We start from the raw sequence: 19,497 nt of genomic DNA on the forward strand, positions 1-19,497 counted from the left end.
ATAGGGGAAGGAACTGGGGACCAGAAGTCAGAGGACAGAGATGTAATCTTCACTTACTTCAACCAGACAAGTTCACTGCTGCATTATTCACTGAGCCCCATCCATCCATTCATTCCTCCATTCAGCCACTTTGCACTGAGGAGCCCTGGGCTGGGCCATGAGGGTGAAGCCACCAGTAAAAGCAGATGGGGTGCCTGCTCCCATGGAACTTCGAGTCTAATGGGGAGGACAGGCGGGAGGGAAATATTTCAGGAGCCTGGACACATGTCAGGCCCTGTGTTAAGCACCTGGGATAGAGCAGGAACAAGGCAGCTCCTAGAGCTTGCGATGTCATGGGAAAAGAGCCATTAAACAAGTGTTTCAGGAGGGCACACCTAGTGCTGTGGGAACAAGGCCCTTTACCCCTCCAAACCACAGATAAATTCCCTTATCTGTAAAGGGGAGATCCCGGTGGCTGCCCAGCCTCCTTTTTAGAGTCATCATAAGAATCAGGAAAGAGAAAATGCTCCCTGTTCTGTATACACCCTTCAAAATCTATCAGAAGTGTGGGCTGGGTATTCTTGTCCTGACTGGAATGTCCATTCTGTGCGGGAACTCAGGCGCCGTCTGCAGATTCAGGGGTGGGTTCTCCTTTAGCTCAGAAGAGAGAATCATATTCTCCCAGAGCCAGAGGTCCACCCTGGACACCCCAGCGTATGCGTCCTCTGGAGCTGCAGTAGCAAGACCCGAAGTGTAGGCTGAGCTGCCCAGATCGTATTTCTGGAGACGGACCAGCCAGGCTTTGCCCGGGACCTCCAGTGTCCACCTTTCTGTCCACCTGGGGACTCCAGGCTTTGTCAACTTTGCCTCCTTTGTCTCAGACCCTCCGCAGAGCGGAGGAGAATGACACGTTTTCTTTTGGCAACAGGAGTTAAAGGACATTGTGCTCTACCTTTGTGACACCTGCACCACACTCTGGGCCTTTCTGGATGTCTTCCCTTTGGCTTGCCAGACCTTCCAGAAACACGACTTCTGTTACAGGTACAGCGGTACTTCTGGCTGTTGAAGTAGCTTATATCCTCATTCAGCAAATATTTGCTGGGTGCTGAGAATGTGCCAGGCCCTCTCCCAGCCTGGGGACAAAGCAGTAAAGACAGATTTCAGCTCCTGCTGGGGTGGAGCCTGCATTTGAGAGGTGCCCCTATTTGGGGCTAAGAACAGGGTAGAGGAGGAAGAAAGACACCGACCAAGAGTCAGGCAGTTTGAGTTCTGTCCATTTTGATTCAAAGCCTCCATCACAGGCAGGCACAGGGAGGGGTAGACGACATGGAGTGGGCTGAGGACTCGAGCACCCAGTACAGGGAAGAGCACATGCAGGGGAGCGAGCAGATGTGCACCTGCCTGTAATGGGGCCAGCCATTGTGCATGTTACGAACACAGACAAGGGAGCAAGATTCTGTCTGATGAAATAAGAGTGAAGGTTTCAGGGTGACCTTTAAATGAGATCGTAAGGATGAACAGCAACTATCCAGACAGAGAAATGTTGCCGTGGCAGGAAGGGCATTCAGGCAGGCAGGGTGAAGCCTGCCAAGGCCCAGAGTGTGTTCTGGGGAGAATCAGGGAGTGAGGGTGACATGAGTGGCGGGTGTAGGCATGCGGAGACCAGGCGGTGGGATAAGGAGCAGGTGACAATAAGAGATGGCCCCAGGGAAGTCAGATTTGTGTTTGATGCCATGCTGACAGGGAGTAGGGCCTTTATTCTGTAGCCGGGGGAGGGGGAGCTCCTGGAGGCTATTATCCAAAAAAGGCATAGAAAGATTGTGCTGCGATGAAGAAGGAAATAGAGGGGGATAAGGGGCAGTGAGGGAGACCTTCTTTGCCCACTTAGCACCATGGGCATCTCTGTTCCTTGTGCAGTGAGAAAGGGATGCGCAGGCGTGGGCTGGTAACCTGGCACATTGCCTGGCAACGGCGGGGGCTGGCCTGTTCTCAGGGGCCTCTGACTGCCCTTGCCAGGCGTCTCTCCCCACCGTTCGCCGGAGCTTCCAGGAACTGCCCAGCTCCGTCCACCCAGCCCTCTGTCAATTCGGTCATTTGCTCTCCCATTCAACAAAACATTTATCTGACATGTGCCAGAGCTGGCAGCTGGTGCCCCAAGTCCTTCTGCTTCTCCTCAGCTCATAAAAATCAGACATGGGCGTTGATCAGCCTCACAGAGAATGTAAAGTGTTGATCAACACTTTCCCCAGAAGAAAGGGGTTAGGATGGGACTCTAACTGTCACATGTTTTAAAAGGTATCTTTTCTCCCAGTAAATGTGACACAGGCTTGTAGGAAATTTGGGAAACTCCCAAGGTAGGAAATTCAGATGTCTACGAGAGATCGTGCTGTTCTTAGACTTTCGTAAGACTGCTTGTTTTCACTCACCATAACATGACAGCGTCTCCCCAAACGTGGCACAGATGGCTTTGGAAAGAATCTTTGGAGGTGGGAGGGTCATTTCTGGAAGAGCTGACTTTCCTGCGAGGCACCAGTGGAAGCAGGGAGCAGCCCCACCCGTCTCAGGGTGAGGAAGGAGAAAGGAAAACACTTTCGACTGCAAGTGACCCTGCCTTTGGCAAGTGACACTGCCTCTGACCCACAAAGAGCCTGGGGCTGGCCCAGCCTGTTCCAAGTGTGCTGGAGGCCAGGAACGCCCACTGAGCAAAGGCAGCAACCTCGTCCCACAGAGCTCTGGGCAAGGGGTGACGGTCACCAGACAGCCCTTTAGCTAATCTCTCTGCCTTCCTCTCTTTCTGCCCTTTCATTTCATGAACGAATAGTACATTCACATGGTTCAAAACTCAAAGAGTGTAAAATACACAGTGAAAAACCTCCCTCTCCCACTTCCCCAGTTCTGTTCCTCACACACAACCATTGTGTTTGTTTTTTGTGGGGATTTTCCAAGAGATTCGCATATAAATATGTGCCCATAAGCATACTATATATTTCCTGCCCTCTTTTTAGTATTTAATACTGGCATCTTATGAGTGCTATGTGTACTATTTGCATCTTACCTCTAAATGTAATGTGTATCTGAGCATAAAGCACCTTCAGTCTTTGGTCTGGCTGGGTAGAATTCCATTGTGTGGAATACCAGACCCCAGAGATAGACATCTGAGTTTTTTCCAGTTGTTTGCTATCACAAAAAAGAAAAAAAGCCATAAAGAATAACTTTGCACACACATCATTTTGCACCTTTACAAGCATATCTGAGGAATAAATTCCTAGAAGTAGAAATTCAGGAACAGATGGTGTGTGCATTTAAAATGTTCATGGATCTCGCCAGATCACCCTCCATAGGGGTTGTTTGCATTTAGCCTCCCGCCAGCAGTGTATCCTGGCAACGCCTGAGTCTGTTGGAGCCAAACTGCCCTCTGTCTTCTTCCGGGGGCCATGCTGTCTTTTGGCCTACTTACCCTCTGCTGTGTACAGCACCGCACTAGGGAAAAGTTGCCGGAAGCCAGCCAATCGACAGACACATGTTTACAGAGTCCCTGCTACACGTCCAGCACTGGCCTGGGCACAGGAGCTGCACTTCTGGCTTCGGGAATTTTCAGCTGTTCAGAGGTAGAATTTTAAGTTGTGAGAACGGCGTATTCTGAGCCCTGTGCCTCTTGTTCCGGGCAGGAGTAATCACACGGGTGAGTGTGATCAGAAAGTGTGTGGCCAGGATGGAGAGTTTAGATCTGAGTTGAGGCGGGTGGTGGTGAGGTTGCTGAGGCGAGAAGCAAGGTTGACCCTGCTGTGCCAGGTATGGATGTACCAGAGAGAGGAGTTACAGTTTGATATCACAGGCAGTAGGGAGCTGCTGGCAGTTTTTGAGGGAAAAAAAAAAAGTAACCTTGTGTTTGTTTTTCAAACCTCAGTGAGTTCTGGGTGGCCCTTCACTGCTCTGTTAGAATGAGCCCATTTGGACCTTGATTTCCGACCTGACGGGGGAAGTAGCTACAGGTCACTTTCCACGAGGCCCTTCCTGGGACCACCACAGTGGGACCATCTGGGGCGAGCGGGAAGAGCCAGGGTGGTCCTGGGAGAAAACTGTTGTGGCAACAACTTGAGAGCCAGAAGTGGGCCTTCCCGCTCCCTTGAGTTTGCTTTGATTCTCCAGTGAAAGGTGATGTTTGTGAACTAATCCAGCCTTTTCCCCGTGTGTGCCACCACAGGCTAGCTTCCTTTTACGAAATCGCAATTCCTGAACTGGAATCTGCAATTAAGAAGAGGAGGCTTGAAGATAGCAAGTGAGGCGGGGACAAAACTGAGAGTGTTGTTGTGGGAGGAGAAGCCCCACTCAGGCCCTGCCCTCCCTGGGCTGCAGTGTCCCCATCTCTAAGTCAAGGGGGTGGGACTAAGGACCTTGTGGATTTGGCTGGTGTGTCCCTACCTAGCAGCCTCTTGGCCTCTGCACCTAAGACTTTCCCCCTCAGCTGTCGCTCCAAGCTCTTATTAACCTGCTGGGACCTGACCCTTTATATGAGCTGAGAAGTGACCCTGGAACCAGGCCTCTCAGAGTCTGTGTCCTTTTCCACCTGCTGTCCGGAGTGAACTGGGAGGCCTTCTCAGCCCCTGGGAGGGTTGGGGCAGGGCAGACCTGCAAAGGCTGGGAAAAAGCTCCCTCAGTGCCTTTTTGCCTCTCAAATCTATTTTCCCCTCCTCTGGCCTTCAAAGGCTGCTAGGTGGCCTGTGGCAGAGGCTCTCCCATTCCAGGAAGAAGCTACTGGAGATTTTTCACATCCTCTTGAACCAGATCTGCCTTCTCCCAGTCCTGGAAAGCAGGTCAGCCCTCGGGAGCCACCGCCTGGGTGGAAGAGCCTTCCCTCACTTCACCTGCTCCCTCCCCTGCTCCGGGTTGCTGAGCAAAGATGGAAAACCAAGAAAAATGCCTCCTTCCTCTGGCTGGGGCTGGCCAGAGGCCTGGTGGCGGGGTGGCGGGGTGGCGGGGTGGCGGGCGGGGAAGGGAGCCACAGATTGTCTGCCGGGAGTGAGCTCATCTTCCCTGCGTCCTGTTCCAGCTGTGACAACATTCAGGGCTTCATCGAAGAGTTCCTTCAGATCTTCAGCTCTTTGCTACAGGAGAAGAGGTGAGCGTGCAGCTGAGCTGGGACCTGCAGTGGGATGGGCCGTGGCTCTCTCACCGGCCCCACGAGGCCTTATGTAATAGAGCCCCTGCCCTGTGTTCACTGTGCTGTTAGCTTCTGGCATTTGTCGGGGCCATGCCGTCTTTGTGGGTGGGCAGCAGACACGGGGAGTGGCCTGCAGCAAACCAGCCCCTATGGCCCCAGCCCTGTCCACCCCCGACCCTGTCTCCTGTCTGTGGCAGGTTCCTCCGGGACTACGATGCACTCTTCCCTGTGGCCGATGATGTCAGCCTGCTGCAGCAGGCCTCGTCAGTCTTGTATCCTTCTGCCACGGCCCCTGGGGCGGGCCTGGCCTAACCGGGCCAGACCCAGAGGAGCAGAGAGGCAGTTAGCCCCAGAACATGTGGTCAGCCAGCTTTCCCTAGATGTCTGCCAAGGCCCCAGCCTCTGTTTCTGGAGAAGATGACTGCTCCAATCCTCAGGCAGACCAGTCCTACTTTCTCTAGTCTTTGCTGAGGATCTGGGCCTGTGTGACCAAGATGGACTCAGCCCTGCCCTCGTGGACCTCACAGCAGGACAGGAGACAGAAAAGTAAACAGGCAGTTAGATAGAGTGTTGTGTGGGAGAAATTCGGGGGAGCAGGGAGGACAAGGGGAGGCATCTAGCCCAGTGGAGCTTGGGTGAGTGTGTCACACAGAGGTGAAGTCCAAGTTGAGAACAGCAGAAGGAACAGGAAGTGGCCAGGCCTGAGCTAAGTGTTCCCAGGGGACAGAGGACAGAGCAGGCGTGTCTGAGGAGTCCACAGAGGTTGTGTGCAGATTGCAGGGGCCTGAGGGGAAGGGGTCTGGTGGAAGGGGAGTTAGGCCATGCAGATGAGCTGAAGGCAAGCAGATCTATATCGCCTGGAATGGCCCTCACTGAGAAGTTTGGGGTCAGCCCTGCAGGCACTTGGGAGCCGTGGAAGGGTGTGAAGCAGAGGGTAACACGGTCACTTTCGTACTTTAGGAAAACTCAGTCCCACACAGGAAGGAGCAGGGACTGGCCTGGGACCTCCGTGAGACCCAGGGGCCATGAGGACACTGTTTTTGGCCTCCAGCATGGTTAATGGGGTTTGTATTAGAAGTGGAGTGAGGGAGTCTAGGGCAACTCCCAGACGTCTGGCTTGGCCATGCCCTGGGTAGTAGAGACGGAGGAGGGACCAGGAGGAGTGGGCCCAAGGGTGGATTTTGGTGGCTGGGGTAGGTTGCTCAGTCCTGCCTCAGGGACACCCTGTGGGCCCCCAGCCTTTGCAGAAGCCCGCCACTGGTTGGACAGGAATCCCAGTGGTAGTGCCCCCACCAGGTCCTCCTCCTGGGGGTCAGTGCAGAGGAGGAGCTGCTGGCTCGTCCAAACCGCATGTCCTGGGACACTGTGGTGCCAGCCCCTGGCCCTGTCTTTAGGCGGAGCTGCTTTCTGCTAAGGGGCAGGTACTGGGTTCTGAGGCTAGTGTGGCCATGGTCTGGCCTGTATCCTCATGCAGTCCAGGTGCCTGTGATGCCCACTGGGTGCAGCCCAGACAGCCCCTGGCAGAAGCCATACGGTCAGATGCTGGGGAACGACTGAGAAATGATGCTGCCTCAGAGTTGGGGAGGAGAGAGGGCTACGGTCCCTGGGAGAGAGGCTCCTTAACACGTCCTCGCAGGGATGAGACGCGGACTGCCTACATCCTCCAGGCGGTTGAGAGTGCATGGGAAGGGGTGGACCGAAGGAAAGCTACCGATGCCAAAGACTCACCAGCAGCTAAGAATCCTAATGGGGTCATGGAGATGGCAGAGCCAGCTGGTGGGACGTCATCACTTCCTAACTCGGAGGAAGAGGAGGTGTGTGCCAGGAGCCCCATTTCCCCTGCCCCTCCTGGCCCCTCTGAGAGGCAGGGGCAGCGGGAAACCTCCCGTCTTTGTTCCTGCTCTCAGGGAAAAGGGTTTTTTTTGACGGCCTTGAGCTGCTGGGCAGGTCTGCACTGCTCTCGAGGGTTCTGCACTGACAGCGTGCTGGGCAGGGTGTGAGGAAAGCAGGTTGCTTAGGTGTCAAAGCCTCCATTTCCCCTCCACGAAAAGAAGCAATGGGGCTCTTTCCATGTGAAATCACTGGCGCTCTCCTCTAAACAGATCACAGTGGAGCTTCTTTGGTTGCAGCTTGGAGCAGTGCCTGGTCCCAGCACTCGGCTCCCCAGAAGCCCCTCTGTGGGCTCCACTGAGCCAGAGTGGAAACCTCTGACCTAGTGCTTTCACTCCAGGCTTTTCCAGAACTCACCATCGCCAAGTCTGTGGCTGTACTGATTGGCCACGGAGCCCAGGATTCTTCCCTGCTTGTCGGGAAGCAACATGACATGGGGATTAAGACCGCACAGTTTCTGGGGTCAGGCAGCTCGGGCGTGTGTATTGGATCTGCCACCCACCAGCTGTGTCACCTTAGGCATGTCCCTCACCGGTAAGGTGGGGGTAGTCGCTGTCCCCACCTCCATGTGGTTGTGGGATGCCCAGAGCTGCCACATGGAGCGAGCGCTCTGAGCCTAGCTGGCCCTCCATGCTGCTGTTCTTCCTCTTAGACCCACAGGGCCCTGGCATGTGACAGCCCCTTCCACCTTTGCCCCCTTTTCCCCTTGTGGCTTCTTATCTCAGACTTGGAATTTATTGGTTTTTTGATCTGTGAATTTCTTTAAATGAAAAAGCAGTATATAAACTGAATCCCTCTTATTGAAAAGATGACAAAAGGCAGCATCTCCACATGGTCTATGTCTGGTGGTTGCCATTCCTCTTGGGCGTCAGTCATCAACTTGTCAGAGCGGGAAAAGGATCTGATTCCTAGAAGCCACGGCTGTTTATGGAGCGCCTAGTCCATGCCGGGGACTGTGCTCCGTGCTTTATGTGCATTTTCTCTTTGAACCATTGGAAACAACCCCATGAGGAGGATGGTAGTATTCTCGTTTTATAAGGAGGGACCTGAGGATCAGAGAGGGAAAGTGCCTTGCCCAAAGTCACACAGCCAGAAGTAGCTCAGCCCCCTTTTTCACAGGGGAGGAAATGGAGGCTCAGAGAGACTTAACTGACTTGGCTAGGGTTCCTCGGCCAGTAGGGGCAGGGCTAGGGCTCAAACCAGTGCTGTTGGAGGTCTGTCGGCCTGCCACTCTGGCCTATTCTTCCCCTCCTTCACTCTGGCTCTACCCGCAGTGCATGGGGGCAGCCGCTGCCCCGGGCCCTGCCATGTGCGGCGTGGAGCTGGACTCACTCATCTCCCAAGTGAAGGACCTACTGCCAGACCTCGGCGAGGGCTTCATCCTGGCCTGCCTGGAGCACTACAGCTATGACCCGGAGCAGGTCATCAACAACATCCTGGAGGGGCGGCTGGCCCCTGCCCTCAGCCAGCTGGACCGCAGCCTGGACAGGTGAGAGAGACAGGTGGGAGGAGGCGCCTGGCTCTCTGCTGGCCTTGGGGCCCTTGTCAGGGACCCTTCCTAGTCGCTCTGCCTCCCACTCTCCTGTCCCTCGTGTCCCAGGGACCAGCTAGTTTTCTCTTCCCCCCATCAGTATCTCCCAGCCATGGAAGCTAATGTCCTCTTTGGGGAAACAAACCTCAGGCCCCCAGGAGGCTCTCACATGCCCCCTGCAGGGCAGAGAGCAGGCACCACCGGACATCACAGGGATGTGACAGAGGGGTCATAGGCCTTCAGAGCTCTGAAGTCGCTGGCCTACCCTGTGATTGCCACCTTCCCAGTAGATTCCTGAGGGAGGACAGCCAAAGCTTCTCACTTCATTGACACCCACCCTTCCTGGGTTGGGCCCACTTCTTTTCTGAAGGCCTCCAGGGGGGCAGCAGAAGTGAGTGCATGAATGGCTGTTTCTTCCATGAAGAAATGATGTTTATTGAACGAATGAATGAAGTTAGCTCTGCATTTGGACAAGTTCCTTAGCCTCTGTGTGCCCATTTTACAGATGAGGACACTGAGGCACAAAGAACTTGAATGACCTCTGACTGTCTATCTCATAGGGCTGTTGTGAGCATCAAATGAGGGAGGGAGACTTTCAAAAACAGAAACAAAACCTGTGTGACTGGCTGGTGGGACCGTGGGCCACTGGGTGTGGGGTGGCTGCACGCCCAGGCAGGGGCCAGATTGGGCAGGTTTTTAGGCTGTGTTCCAGGTGGGGTGCAGGTAGGCATCCACTGGCCAGGCCCCCTGCAATGGATTTCTGTGCCGCCCCCCAGGCAGGTGAAGCCGGACCCAACGCCCCTGCTGACGTCTCGTCACAACGTCTTCCAGAATGACGAGTTTGACGTGTTCAGCAGGGACTCAGTGGACCTGAGCCGGGTGCACAAGGGCAAGAGGTGAGTGCAGTGGGGCTGGAGGGCTCCAGGGACCCACGCCTGCAAGTGCAGAGAGAAAGCGAGAGAAATTCAAGGCCCCCATCTTTATGGAACTGGCCACGGAGCTTCAGCTCGGGGCTCTCCCTGCAGCTGGGACCTATGTGCTCCCAACAACCAGTCTCAGGCTGGCTCTCTCCTGATCCTGCTTTAGGCTCTAACTCCACACATGGAGGTTGTTAGTTCTTCTTGTTGACAGGATAAGGCCAGAGGGACCAAAACCAGCCCCTCGTCACTTCTTACATCTTTAAAGGCTTCCATCACCGAAACTCTGGATGGGAGAGCTGGGCAGTGGTTCCCAGCAGCTGCTTCTTGACCTGAATTTCTCTGCTATGTGACAGGATGAGAAAATGAAGGACCTGTACTGAGTGAGCTTTTCAGAAGTGAACATATTCTGTTTTAAGGCCTTTCTACTTATTTTTAGTTTATGTCCTTCTTACTTTTCTGGCATTGAAAAGTCCATTCGTGATTTATTCATTTATTCAACAAATATTTGCCTGGTGCCTCTAGGCCCTGGATTTATTAGGTGCTGGGGATGTGGTGGGGAATGAAACAGACATGGCCCCTGCCCATGTGAAGTCTGCACTAATCAACTTGGCAAACAAGCAGCATAAAACTGCAGATAAAACAGATTCGACGAGGTGGCGGTGCACAGGCTTTGAAGCCTCTAGTCGGGGCTTCCATCCAGGGAGAAGGGCTCCTCGGAGAAAATGACATGGGACTGTTTGTAGGAGGTCAGGGAAGGGTCAGTTCTGTAAAGGGAGAAGGAGACGCTTTCCAAGCAGAGTGAATAGCAGGGGCATTGGCCCCAAGGCCTCGGGGAGCATGGCGAGGGTCCCCAGCCAACACATTTTGTGTTTTGGAAAGCACATCTGGCTTTGGAATGGAAGCCCCCTGAGAGTCACCAGCCATGGTGGAGAGGATGAGACACTGACAGCCCTCTGTTTGTCCCCCAGAGTTCTCCTGAGTGGGGTTGGTTCGTGGAATTCAGAAATCTGGGAACTGCTGGGCAAGTGCAGACTATCCTTTAGGCCATGAAGTTCAGAGAGGGGAGGGGACCTGCCCCATTCTTGTGAAAGGAGCCCCAGTAGCAGAAGCACAAGCTGTTTCCCCTTCCCAGGGCCACCCAGTGCTGGAAGTGCGGCTGGCTGAGGGCTTGGGGACCAACCCAGGGCAACCGTAAAGCCATCTGGCTGGCTGGACGGGAAGCATTTGCAAACTGCTTAGTCATACACATTGCGACATCCCCGGATCCCAGGCTGGAGATGTTATCCCGTATCAGTGGCCGCTGTTCCAGGCCAGAATGACCCTGCTGTGGGGAGAGGGGCAGACAAAGAGGGCTGTACCCCTGCTCGAAGGGCGCGCCAGGCTGCCTGGCAGAGAGACTGGGTAGCAAATGTTTACTGAACTCGTGCTGTGTGGCCCAAGGGTTGGGGATTGCAAAGAGGCAAAGCCTCTGTTCGTGTGTTCGTTATTTATTGATTCATTCAGCAAATATTTATTAAGCGATTTGCTATCACCAGATTTGCCATCCTCTGCTAGAGACCAGGGAGACAAGGTGAGCAGGGCACCTGAGCCTCGCCCTCCAATGGCACAGAGACCATGGGAAAGACTTAGACCCATTAAACAGTGACAGAGCTGGGATGGGACATAGAGGGACCTCAGTGGGGACACTTGTCCTGATCTGGGCAGGGTGGAGGGACTCAGGGCCCTTAGCCCTGCCTTCACAGAGCACATGAGAAATTAAGTAGCACAAGGCAGAGCACCCTTGAGTTAAAACATATGACTGTTGTTAAACCAGATTGGATGCAGTCAGGGGCTCAAGTAACAAGGAACTCTGTTCCCTTGGGTGATAGGGAGTCACCAGGTAGGGCAGCCTGGGCTTGACTGACCTGTGGTACAGCCACATCATGAGATCTTTTCCATCTGGGAACTGGCTCCATCAAGGCCGCTGGGTGGCTGCAGCTGTTTCAGCTGTGACCTCCAGAAATGACCAGGAGACTTTTCCCAGAGGCCTCCAGATTCCCCTCACATCTCACTGGGGAACTGGGTCCCAGGGCTGAGGTCCAGGGTTCCAGGAGAAGGGAGAAGGGGAGGAAGACCTGAACAGAGTGAGGGTCTGTTAGGAGTAAGGGTGAGGCTTTCCCTGAAAGGGTGGTTGTTGGGTAGACGCTAAGCACATGTGCTACAGATACACAGCTAGATGAAGGCAGTGTGTTTAAGGTGGGGTCCCCCGACTCCTGTGAACTGAACACTGGTACCCCGGGAGATAATGTGTTCTCTCTCAAAACGGTTCTATTGCCAAAAATGTCTGTGTACTGTGTGTGCCCTTTGGAGAGCTACAGGGCACATCAGCATGTTAAAGGCTCTGATAAGTCCTGTAGTAAAACAAATAGGATCCATCCCACTGAGCTTAGCAGGTGCAAGGTCCACTTCTACTCATCTTCTAATTTCATCCTCACATCACCCCTGGGAGGCAGAACCATGTCTTGGCAAGGATGAGGGGATTCCTACAATCACACAGCTCAGAAGTAGCTGAGCAGACGTGAGTTAGAGCCCTGTGTTCTGGCCCTGGCTCTGCTGGTCAAAGCTGGGTGACCTTGGGAAGATTACTCTGCCTCTCTGGATCCCCTGAGTCCTCACGTGGAAAAGGAGAGGTTTATTTGCCTCTGCAGGCCCTGTAGAAGTTTAAAGGTGGGTGTCACCCAACTAAGGGCCAGTTTGAGTTGGGCTTTGAAGGAGAGGCTGGAGGTAGTGAGGCAGGGAAAGGTGGCCAGGCCTCAGGAGAGCCCGCATGTTCCCTGGGCTTACTGCCGTCTTGTAGGAGGTCGAGCAAGCAGCCTGTTCCAAAGACAGTCTCCAAAGCTGCTTGACTGACGTTCTGGTCCCTCAGGTGGATCCTTTCCTGGCTGGTTTTGCCCCTGATTTTCTTGTCCTTCCTGGTTCCAAATGAGGTCATGGGGCCAAAGCCACACCTTCCTGGATGGGGTACCCAGGGCACCAGGCTCCTCTGTCCTTACCTGTATTCTCTCCTAGGACCCTGCTGGGGCAGGTGCAGTTTGACAGGCTCCTCCATCTGGTCTTGCCAGGGAGTCACATAACCAGAGGCCACACAGTGTGAAAGAACCTCCCTCCTGCCCAGACTGGAGACTGGGTAGACCGGGAGCCTTGGGATGTGGCAGAAGGAATGGTGACAGCTCTCATTCATCCTCAGTCCCCTGGCCCAGCACAAGGCCCGGCACCTAGTAGGCCCTCAGGAAACGCGTGTTGATTGAATGGATGTGCTTCTGCCAGTGGCACCAACCACCTGGACAAGCTTGGCCCCTTTCATGTCCTCTCTGCCTCTTTGCTCTCCAGCCCTCAATGTGGCAAGGAGAGCCAGCAAAGGGCCGAGGTCTGATTCCTCAGGTGGAAAAGGAGAGGTCACAGGCCCCCTCTTCTGGTGTGATGTGAAAGGTTCCCGTGGACTGATTTTCCCCTGGTCCTAATCGGATGTCTCCACACCATAGAGCCTCCATTACCCCAGCTAGGCTCCCCGCCCCGAGTTTACTTCTGCTTTCTCAGTGTTTCCAGGGCATGCCCGCCTTCTCTGTGCACATTTCTGCTCTTGGCCTGTCACCCCACGAGACTGAGTTCCATGAGGGCAAATCCACATCTTACTCTTTTCTGAATCTCTCCCCAGCCCAGCCTTAGCGCCCTGCCAAGCACATAGTAGGTCTTTAATAAACACTGTCAAAGGAAGCCAGATCCTCACCTACCGCAGGGGGACTGCAGTTCTGACCTGCCCCAGGCTCCCTGGCAGACAGCCCGCCAGACCCAGGCACCTGCCCCTCCCTGCACCAAAAGCCAGTTAATAGAAGATTTTTATGGACACTACGGGCTTTGTGTCTCTTCTTCCCCCCCCCGCCCCCACTACCCTTGATACATTCCAGAGGCCCGATTTCACAGCTAAGCTGGATTTTCTTGCCTGGCATCTCGTATTGATTTTCCCCTGCAGGGCTAGAAACTACATTCCACAGGCTTGAACGTCTGGCAGGCCGGGTTTTTCTACAGATCTGCAGAGCCACGAGTCAAGAGGCCTGAGTCCCCACCAGAGCTGCGCTGCAGCTCGCTGGGTTCCCAAACCGTCCCTCCCCTGCCTCTGAGTTTCCTCACCTGTGATATGACAGGAGTGAGACTTTCAGACCTTTTCTTGCCATGCAGTCTGGACTATTGCCCCACAGAACAGACAAAGGGCCGCTGTGCTCCATCAGGGGTGAGAGGAAGAGTCCAGGACCCCTCCTGGCCCCTCATACCTGAGGTCCCCTAGGGTTCCTCTGAGCTTGGTAGGAAATCTACCCTGTGGCCTTGATCTTTCTTAAAAATTTTGTTTTTAAGTGGAGGTACTGGGGATTGAACCTAGGACCTCATGCGTGCTAAGCATGTGCTCTACCACTGTGCTATTACCCTCTCCCTGCTCTTTCTAAAATTTTTGTGTTTTAAAGATTGGGATCACCCCAGGCCCCCTCTGGGAGTAACCAGTCAGCGGGTCGGGGGCTTACTAGCCCTCTCTCCGTGCCTTTACATACATAGATAGATGTGTGCCCGCAGGATCGGGCAGCTGGTGTGTTTTGCTTTCTGCTTTTTGTACAGATGGGATCATACTGTGTGCCTTTTCCTGTGCTTGCTTTTCTCCTGAAGAATGTCTTAGAATTCTTCCTCCATCGGCACAAACAGATCGCCGTCATTCTTAAGAGCTGCCGCCCGGCGTTCTGTAGTCCGGATGCAGCCCAGGTCCTTTGGCCATTTCCCTCGTCGTGGACAGGAGTTACTCTCCACTTTCCACTGTTAAAACAACGCTGAGAAGAAAATCCCCAGTCCGACCCCTTTGTGCACATGGCCAGCACTTCTCCAGGGCAGACGCCTCTAAGAGGAGTTCCCTGGCCGATGGGTGGGCACATTTTACACTTGCACAGTTGCCCCTGGGATGCCCTCCAAAGCGGCTAGACGCCCCTTCCGGAGCTTGATCTCAGCTGTGCGGCCCGAAGCGGGGAGAAGTGAGCCGTGGTCTCTCAGACCCTTGTGCTGACCCCTCCTTCCCACACCTTCCAAGCCTGATGGTTTTCCCTGTCTCTCCTCGCTGTCCCCTCGACGCCAGGAAGGGGGAGAACACGCGGAGCCTGGTGAACGACAAGCGGGAGGTGCTGGCGCAGCGGCAGCGCTACGAGCAGTACAGCGTGGTGCTGGAGGAGGTAGGCGACCCGGGCCCGCTGGCCCTGCTGGGAGGGGAGACTGGCCAGCCCCGGGCCCCTCTCAGCCCCGCTTCTGCCGGTGCAGGTGCCGCTGCAGCCGGGCGAGGGCTCGCCTTACCACGGCGACGACTACGAGGACGAGTACGATGACACATACGACGGCAACCAGGTGGGCGCCAACGATGCTGACTCGGACGATGAGCTCATCAGCCGCAGGTGAGGCTGGAGGGATGGGGCAGAGCGGCCCTCCCATACGCTCTTGTTGATACGCAGCAGGCGGGGAAGCCAAGGCCCAAACCCTGGCCTCCTGACCCCACCCCCAGCCAACCTCTGTGCCAGCTGGTCCAACCTACCCTGTGAGTGAGGGAGCAGTTATTTGGTCTTATGCAGGAGTTTTACATTTTTCTTCTTAACTGTGGAAAACTTTTCCCAGGGGAATCTTACGGAGCTCGCTCAGTTCCCCAGTAAAAGCAGAGCTGCCCTGACTAGAGAGGACTGGAGACCCCCCATGGCCCCAGCTCAGCCTCCTCTAGGCCCCCTGCATCAGACCCTGGGACCCTCGCAGAATCCAGGGGCTGGAGCAAAGCTGGCTTCAAAAGTGCTTTGATTTTTTCCCCACCTCCCAAGCCCTGGCAGCCCCTCTCATCCAGCAGGATTCCCTCCGCCCTGCGGCTCTCTCTCTAGGTTTAATCTAGTCTTTGATTTCACTTTCTCTCTAAACCCTCAGGCCCTTCACCATCCCTCAGGTGCTGAGAACCAAAGTGCCTGGAGAAGGGCAGGAAGAGGACGAGGACGAGGAGGAGGCTGAGGATGAGGCCCCCAAGGTACCTCCTTGGCAGGTGGCAGATGGAAATGGGGGGTATAATTCTGAGGGGCGAATCAGGAGCTGCTCCCCCACTCCTTGCATCTCGCCTTAAGGCAGGTCCAGAACCACTGCCCAGGGTGGGAGCAGGGGGTCCCTTTGAGCCCAGGATGTCTGCTCGGAGAGCTGCTGGCTTAGAATCCACCTCTGCTGCCCTTTGAGGGCCCAGGGGATGGATCACAGGCCGGGTCTTTGAGCTGCTGGGTTCATTAGGCCCAGGAGCCTGGGGGCCAGGAAAGGGGGCAGCTGTCGACCTCCGTGCCCGGGTTGGCAATTCTTAAAATTAGAGAGGCATTAGAGCCCAGAGGGCCCTTTGGAGGTCATCTGGGATGGCGGGTTTGAAAAATTCTAGTTTTTAGCCGTGAAACTTTTTCTTCAAATGAAATCTTTTATTTTTTCAAATGAAATCTTAACTAGAACCTCATATAAAACAGAAAGAAGCAGTGCTGCCCAGGTTGAATGGGGCAGCAGCCGGGGACCCCTGGATCCCTCATGCACTCCTGCCAGGGTGACAAATTCAGATGTGTCCAGGGCCAGGCCACCAACATAATGAGTAGCAAGGCCTGACAGAAACGCTCCCTTCTAGGGCCTCGCCCTGCTGTGCTGTGGCATCCCCCACTCCTGGCATGGGGGCATCACCAGATGGGGCCAAGGACAGCCTCACCACAGCTTAGGGAAATGGGGCAGCTCATTCTTTTCTCCCCTCCCCTCCCCAGCCCGACCATTTTGTGCAGGACCCTGCGGTGCTGCGGGAGAAAGCAGAAGCCAGGCGCATGGCCTTCCTGGCCAGGAAAGGGTGAGCATTTAAAGAACTGTTTCGGTGGGAGGGAACCCATCTGGGGAAAGCCCAGCCAGTCATCCCAGAAGCCCACATATAAACCCCAAGTGCTTTACATGTGTTAATTGAGCTCTGGCAACAAACCTATGAAGTAGCTACTATGATCATTACCCTCATTTTACAGGTGAGGAAACTGAGGCCAAGACATGTTAAGTAACCTGCCAATGGTCACACAGCTGGAGGTGGTAGAGCAAAGATTGAGTCCAGGTGGTCTAGCTCTGGGGTCCACACTTGTAACCATTACTTGTTAGACACTACGAGGGGTTTATCCCCTAGTGTGGGAACACGATGTGTTACAGCTGGCTGGTGTCAAACTGTAAAACGTGGGAGAGCTCAGACACACAGGCAGATACGCATACATCCTTTATGACTGAGACAGGCGTGATAGGGACAGGGGCATATGAGCTGGGACCTTAAAAGTGGAAAATGTGCAAAGGACTTTGTCATGTGAGGGCAAAAAGGCAAGAAAGCTCAGGGTGGTCAAAGGGATCTTTGGAGGAGACCTGGGAACAGGTACCAGAGACCCCTCTTATTCACCCCCTTGTCTTCCCCATGGGGCCAAGGACCTGCCCCAGGTCCCTCCTCCACTTAAGGCCAAGCCAGGGGTGGTAGCCCAGTCCCCTGCCCTGGCCCTGAGACTCTCATAGCACTGCCCACTGGATGCAGGGGCCCTCGCCAAGGGGGAGGGCATTGGATCTCATTCTGAAGGCAGTGGGGAGCTCCAGAAGTTTGTTGGACAGAGAACAGAGCAACTCTGATTTCTGATCCATCCCAGCCCCCTGAGCACAGAGCTCTGGGCACCCCCAGCAGTTGAGATGGTCTGAAGAGGCCCTAGGTCATATCTGAGTGCACTTGGTCTTTGGAGGTCACCAAGCAAGGCCCTGAGGTGTAGAGCAGGAGTCTTAGCTCACCCTTAGCATGTGGCCCTGGATGGAGAAGGTAGGGGATCCATCCCCAAGCCCTCCTCCTCTCCTTGTTATGGGCTGCGGTCAGCCCACTAGCTGGTCAACCCTCACAGCTTAGCCAGGGGCCCATCTGGAGGCAAGGCAGCAGGCATGGGGCTGGCAGGAGCCCCCATAGCCCTGCCCCTGCCAGGCTGCATTTCTTCTCCCACCAGAAGCTGGGACATGGGTGTCCTGGCCCATGGGATAGGGCTGTGTCCTCTCCCAGGGACCTCCAAGGACAGCGATGGGCTCTTCCCTTCAGGGCCTCCACTGGCTGATGGGGTTCTTCCAAGGTGGGTTGTTCCTCCCTCAGGTACCGGCATGACAGCTCGGGGGCAGTGGCCGGCAGCCCCCGGGGTCAAGGACAGAGCCGGGAGACAACGCAGGAACGCAGGAAGAAGGAAGCCAACAAGGCGACTCGAGCCAACCACAACCGGAGAACCATGGCCGACCGCAAAAGAAGCAAAGGCATGATTCCGTCCTGAGGCTGCTGCGCCAGGGCCAGCGGGCCTGCGAGGCTGAGTTACTGCTGCCTGGGGCCTCCTCACCAGTTGGCCCCCTGCTGGGGCCCCAAGTTCAAGTCCTCCTCTCAATAGCCTCAGCTTTGCCACCCCTGAGAAGGCTGCCTCCTCATCCACAAGCCAGCCGTGAGCGCCTTCCTGCAGAACACACAGTGCCTTATCCCACGGCGGAGGAACCCATGGGGCCGGCGAGCAGGTGAAAGGGAAGGGGACAGAGCCCCTAGGCAGGTCCCCCCAAGCCTCGTGCAGCAAGACGCCACCTCCCTTTCTCCCTGGATGGCAGGAAACCTGTATATTCAAAAACAAAAAACAAACAAAAAAGGCCTGCAAATAAAGTTTTTGACCCTTTGAAGGAGTGATCCCTGATGGGCCCGCCACCCGCTCCCCGTGTCCTGTTTCTTCAGTGACAGCCACCATCGGGAGAGGAAGCGGGCAGGACCATGCCCTTTTCATCAGCTTTTCGTGCTTGCCTCTCATTTCAACCCCTCCTGATCCCACTCTGCCTGCTGTGTGGCCCTGAGAACATCACTGCCCTCTCTGAGCCTCCGGTCCCTGCCTGTGGAAGGAGGGGCTGAGGGTATGAGGCCCTACAGTCCTTTCCGTTATCTGGTTTAGTCCCCATGACCACCACCCTAGGAGGTAGGTACTGTTTTCAGCCCCATAGTACACATGTGGAAGGCAAGGCACTGAGAACTGAAGGTCCCAGGCCCCAGCCAGGAGGTGCGAGAACAGAGATTGGACGCTCAGTGCCTTCTTTGTACCCTGGCCTCTATAGGGTCCTAGATCCCATGGGTGGTGTTGTCTCCGTCTTATAGCTGGCCTGAGGACAGTTGGCCAGCGGCAGAGCCAGTGCCAGAACTCAGCGCCTCCTGGTTGCACATACACTCCATTAAATCTTCCAAAATCAAGGGCCCAGAGACAGGAAGAAGCAAACGAGGATGTCACTGCCAAGCCCCACTGAAGCAAGTGGGACTTGGGCCTTATTCCTCAAAACCCCCTCCCAGTCATGGCCAGCCAGCTCTTAGCGTGGCCACAGCTGCTGGGGTCCCAATTCCTGGGCCACCTAGAATGTGGCCAAGCTGTGGCAGATCAGCAGTGGGGCATTTGCTGGGCTGATTCCCGCCCAGCCTGGCCCAGAGTCCATCAGCAGAAGGCAGGGTCCCTGCCCAGCTGGACCTTGACAGATCACCTTAGACGCTAGTACAATTGAGTTGCACGTGGTTAGGGTGAGCGTCTGAAGCAGCGAGGCAGACAGGCACTTGACGAATTGGTTTTGTTAGGTCAGCCCGCACAAGTGGAAATCAATAGCAATTCCTCTGTGTCGCGCCAGTCCTCTCGGCATGTTTGAGTTGCAGAGCAGATGTGGGGGTGGTGTCCTCCCCTCACGCTGTCAGATTAGCTGAGATCAGGCCCCGGGTCGGCCATCCTGACAGGCAGCAGGAAGACTCTGTTTCCTCCCGGAGGCCTTTGCCAGGGACGGAGCTCAGCGGCAGGCCCGGTTTTTTTTGTCTCACCGAGCTGCTCAGGCCCAGCGCTTGGCTCTGGAGTGAAGTGAAGCGGGTTGGGCAGCTCCTGGGCTTCACCTGCCTTGCCTGTTACTGTTTATAC

The 19,497-nt window shown here is 55.2% G+C and overlaps 1 protein-coding gene across 11 annotated transcripts in view; it reads left to right on the plus strand.

Annotated features, from left to right (window-relative positions):
* The window catches only part of ASCC2 (activating signal cointegrator 1 complex subunit 2), a 35,529-nt gene extending 17,288 nt beyond the window's left edge, over window positions 1-18,241 (plus strand). For all 11 annotated transcript variants that reach the window (XM_072953251.1, XM_015247351.3, XM_031692616.2 and 8 more), the window contains 13 exons: window positions 908-1,020; window positions 4,184-4,258; window positions 4,686-4,793; window positions 5,030-5,098; window positions 5,338-5,412; window positions 6,777-6,954; window positions 8,305-8,519; window positions 9,338-9,457; window positions 14,631-14,724; window positions 14,810-14,940; window positions 15,452-15,548; window positions 16,303-16,382; window positions 17,682-18,241. In XM_072953251.1, the coding sequence (XP_072809352.1) occupies window positions 908-1,020; window positions 4,184-4,258; window positions 4,686-4,793; window positions 5,030-5,098; window positions 5,338-5,412; window positions 6,777-6,954; window positions 8,305-8,519; window positions 9,338-9,457; window positions 14,631-14,724; window positions 14,810-14,940; window positions 15,452-15,548; window positions 16,303-16,382; window positions 17,682-17,853 (1,527 nt within the window). In that variant the 3' untranslated portion in view covers window positions 17,854-18,241. The remainder of the gene's footprint in view (window positions 1-907; window positions 1,021-4,183; window positions 4,259-4,685; window positions 4,794-5,029; window positions 5,099-5,337; window positions 5,413-6,776; window positions 6,955-8,304; window positions 8,520-9,337; window positions 9,458-14,630; window positions 14,725-14,809; window positions 14,941-15,451; window positions 15,549-16,302; window positions 16,383-17,681) is intronic.
* Window positions 18,242-19,497: the final 1,256 nt, after the last annotated feature.

This window comes from Vicugna pacos, chromosome 32 (genome assembly GCF_048564905.1).
Source record: "Vicugna pacos chromosome 32, VicPac4, whole genome shotgun sequence".
Lineage (NCBI taxonomy): Eukaryota > Metazoa > Chordata > Mammalia > Artiodactyla > Camelidae > Vicugna > Vicugna pacos.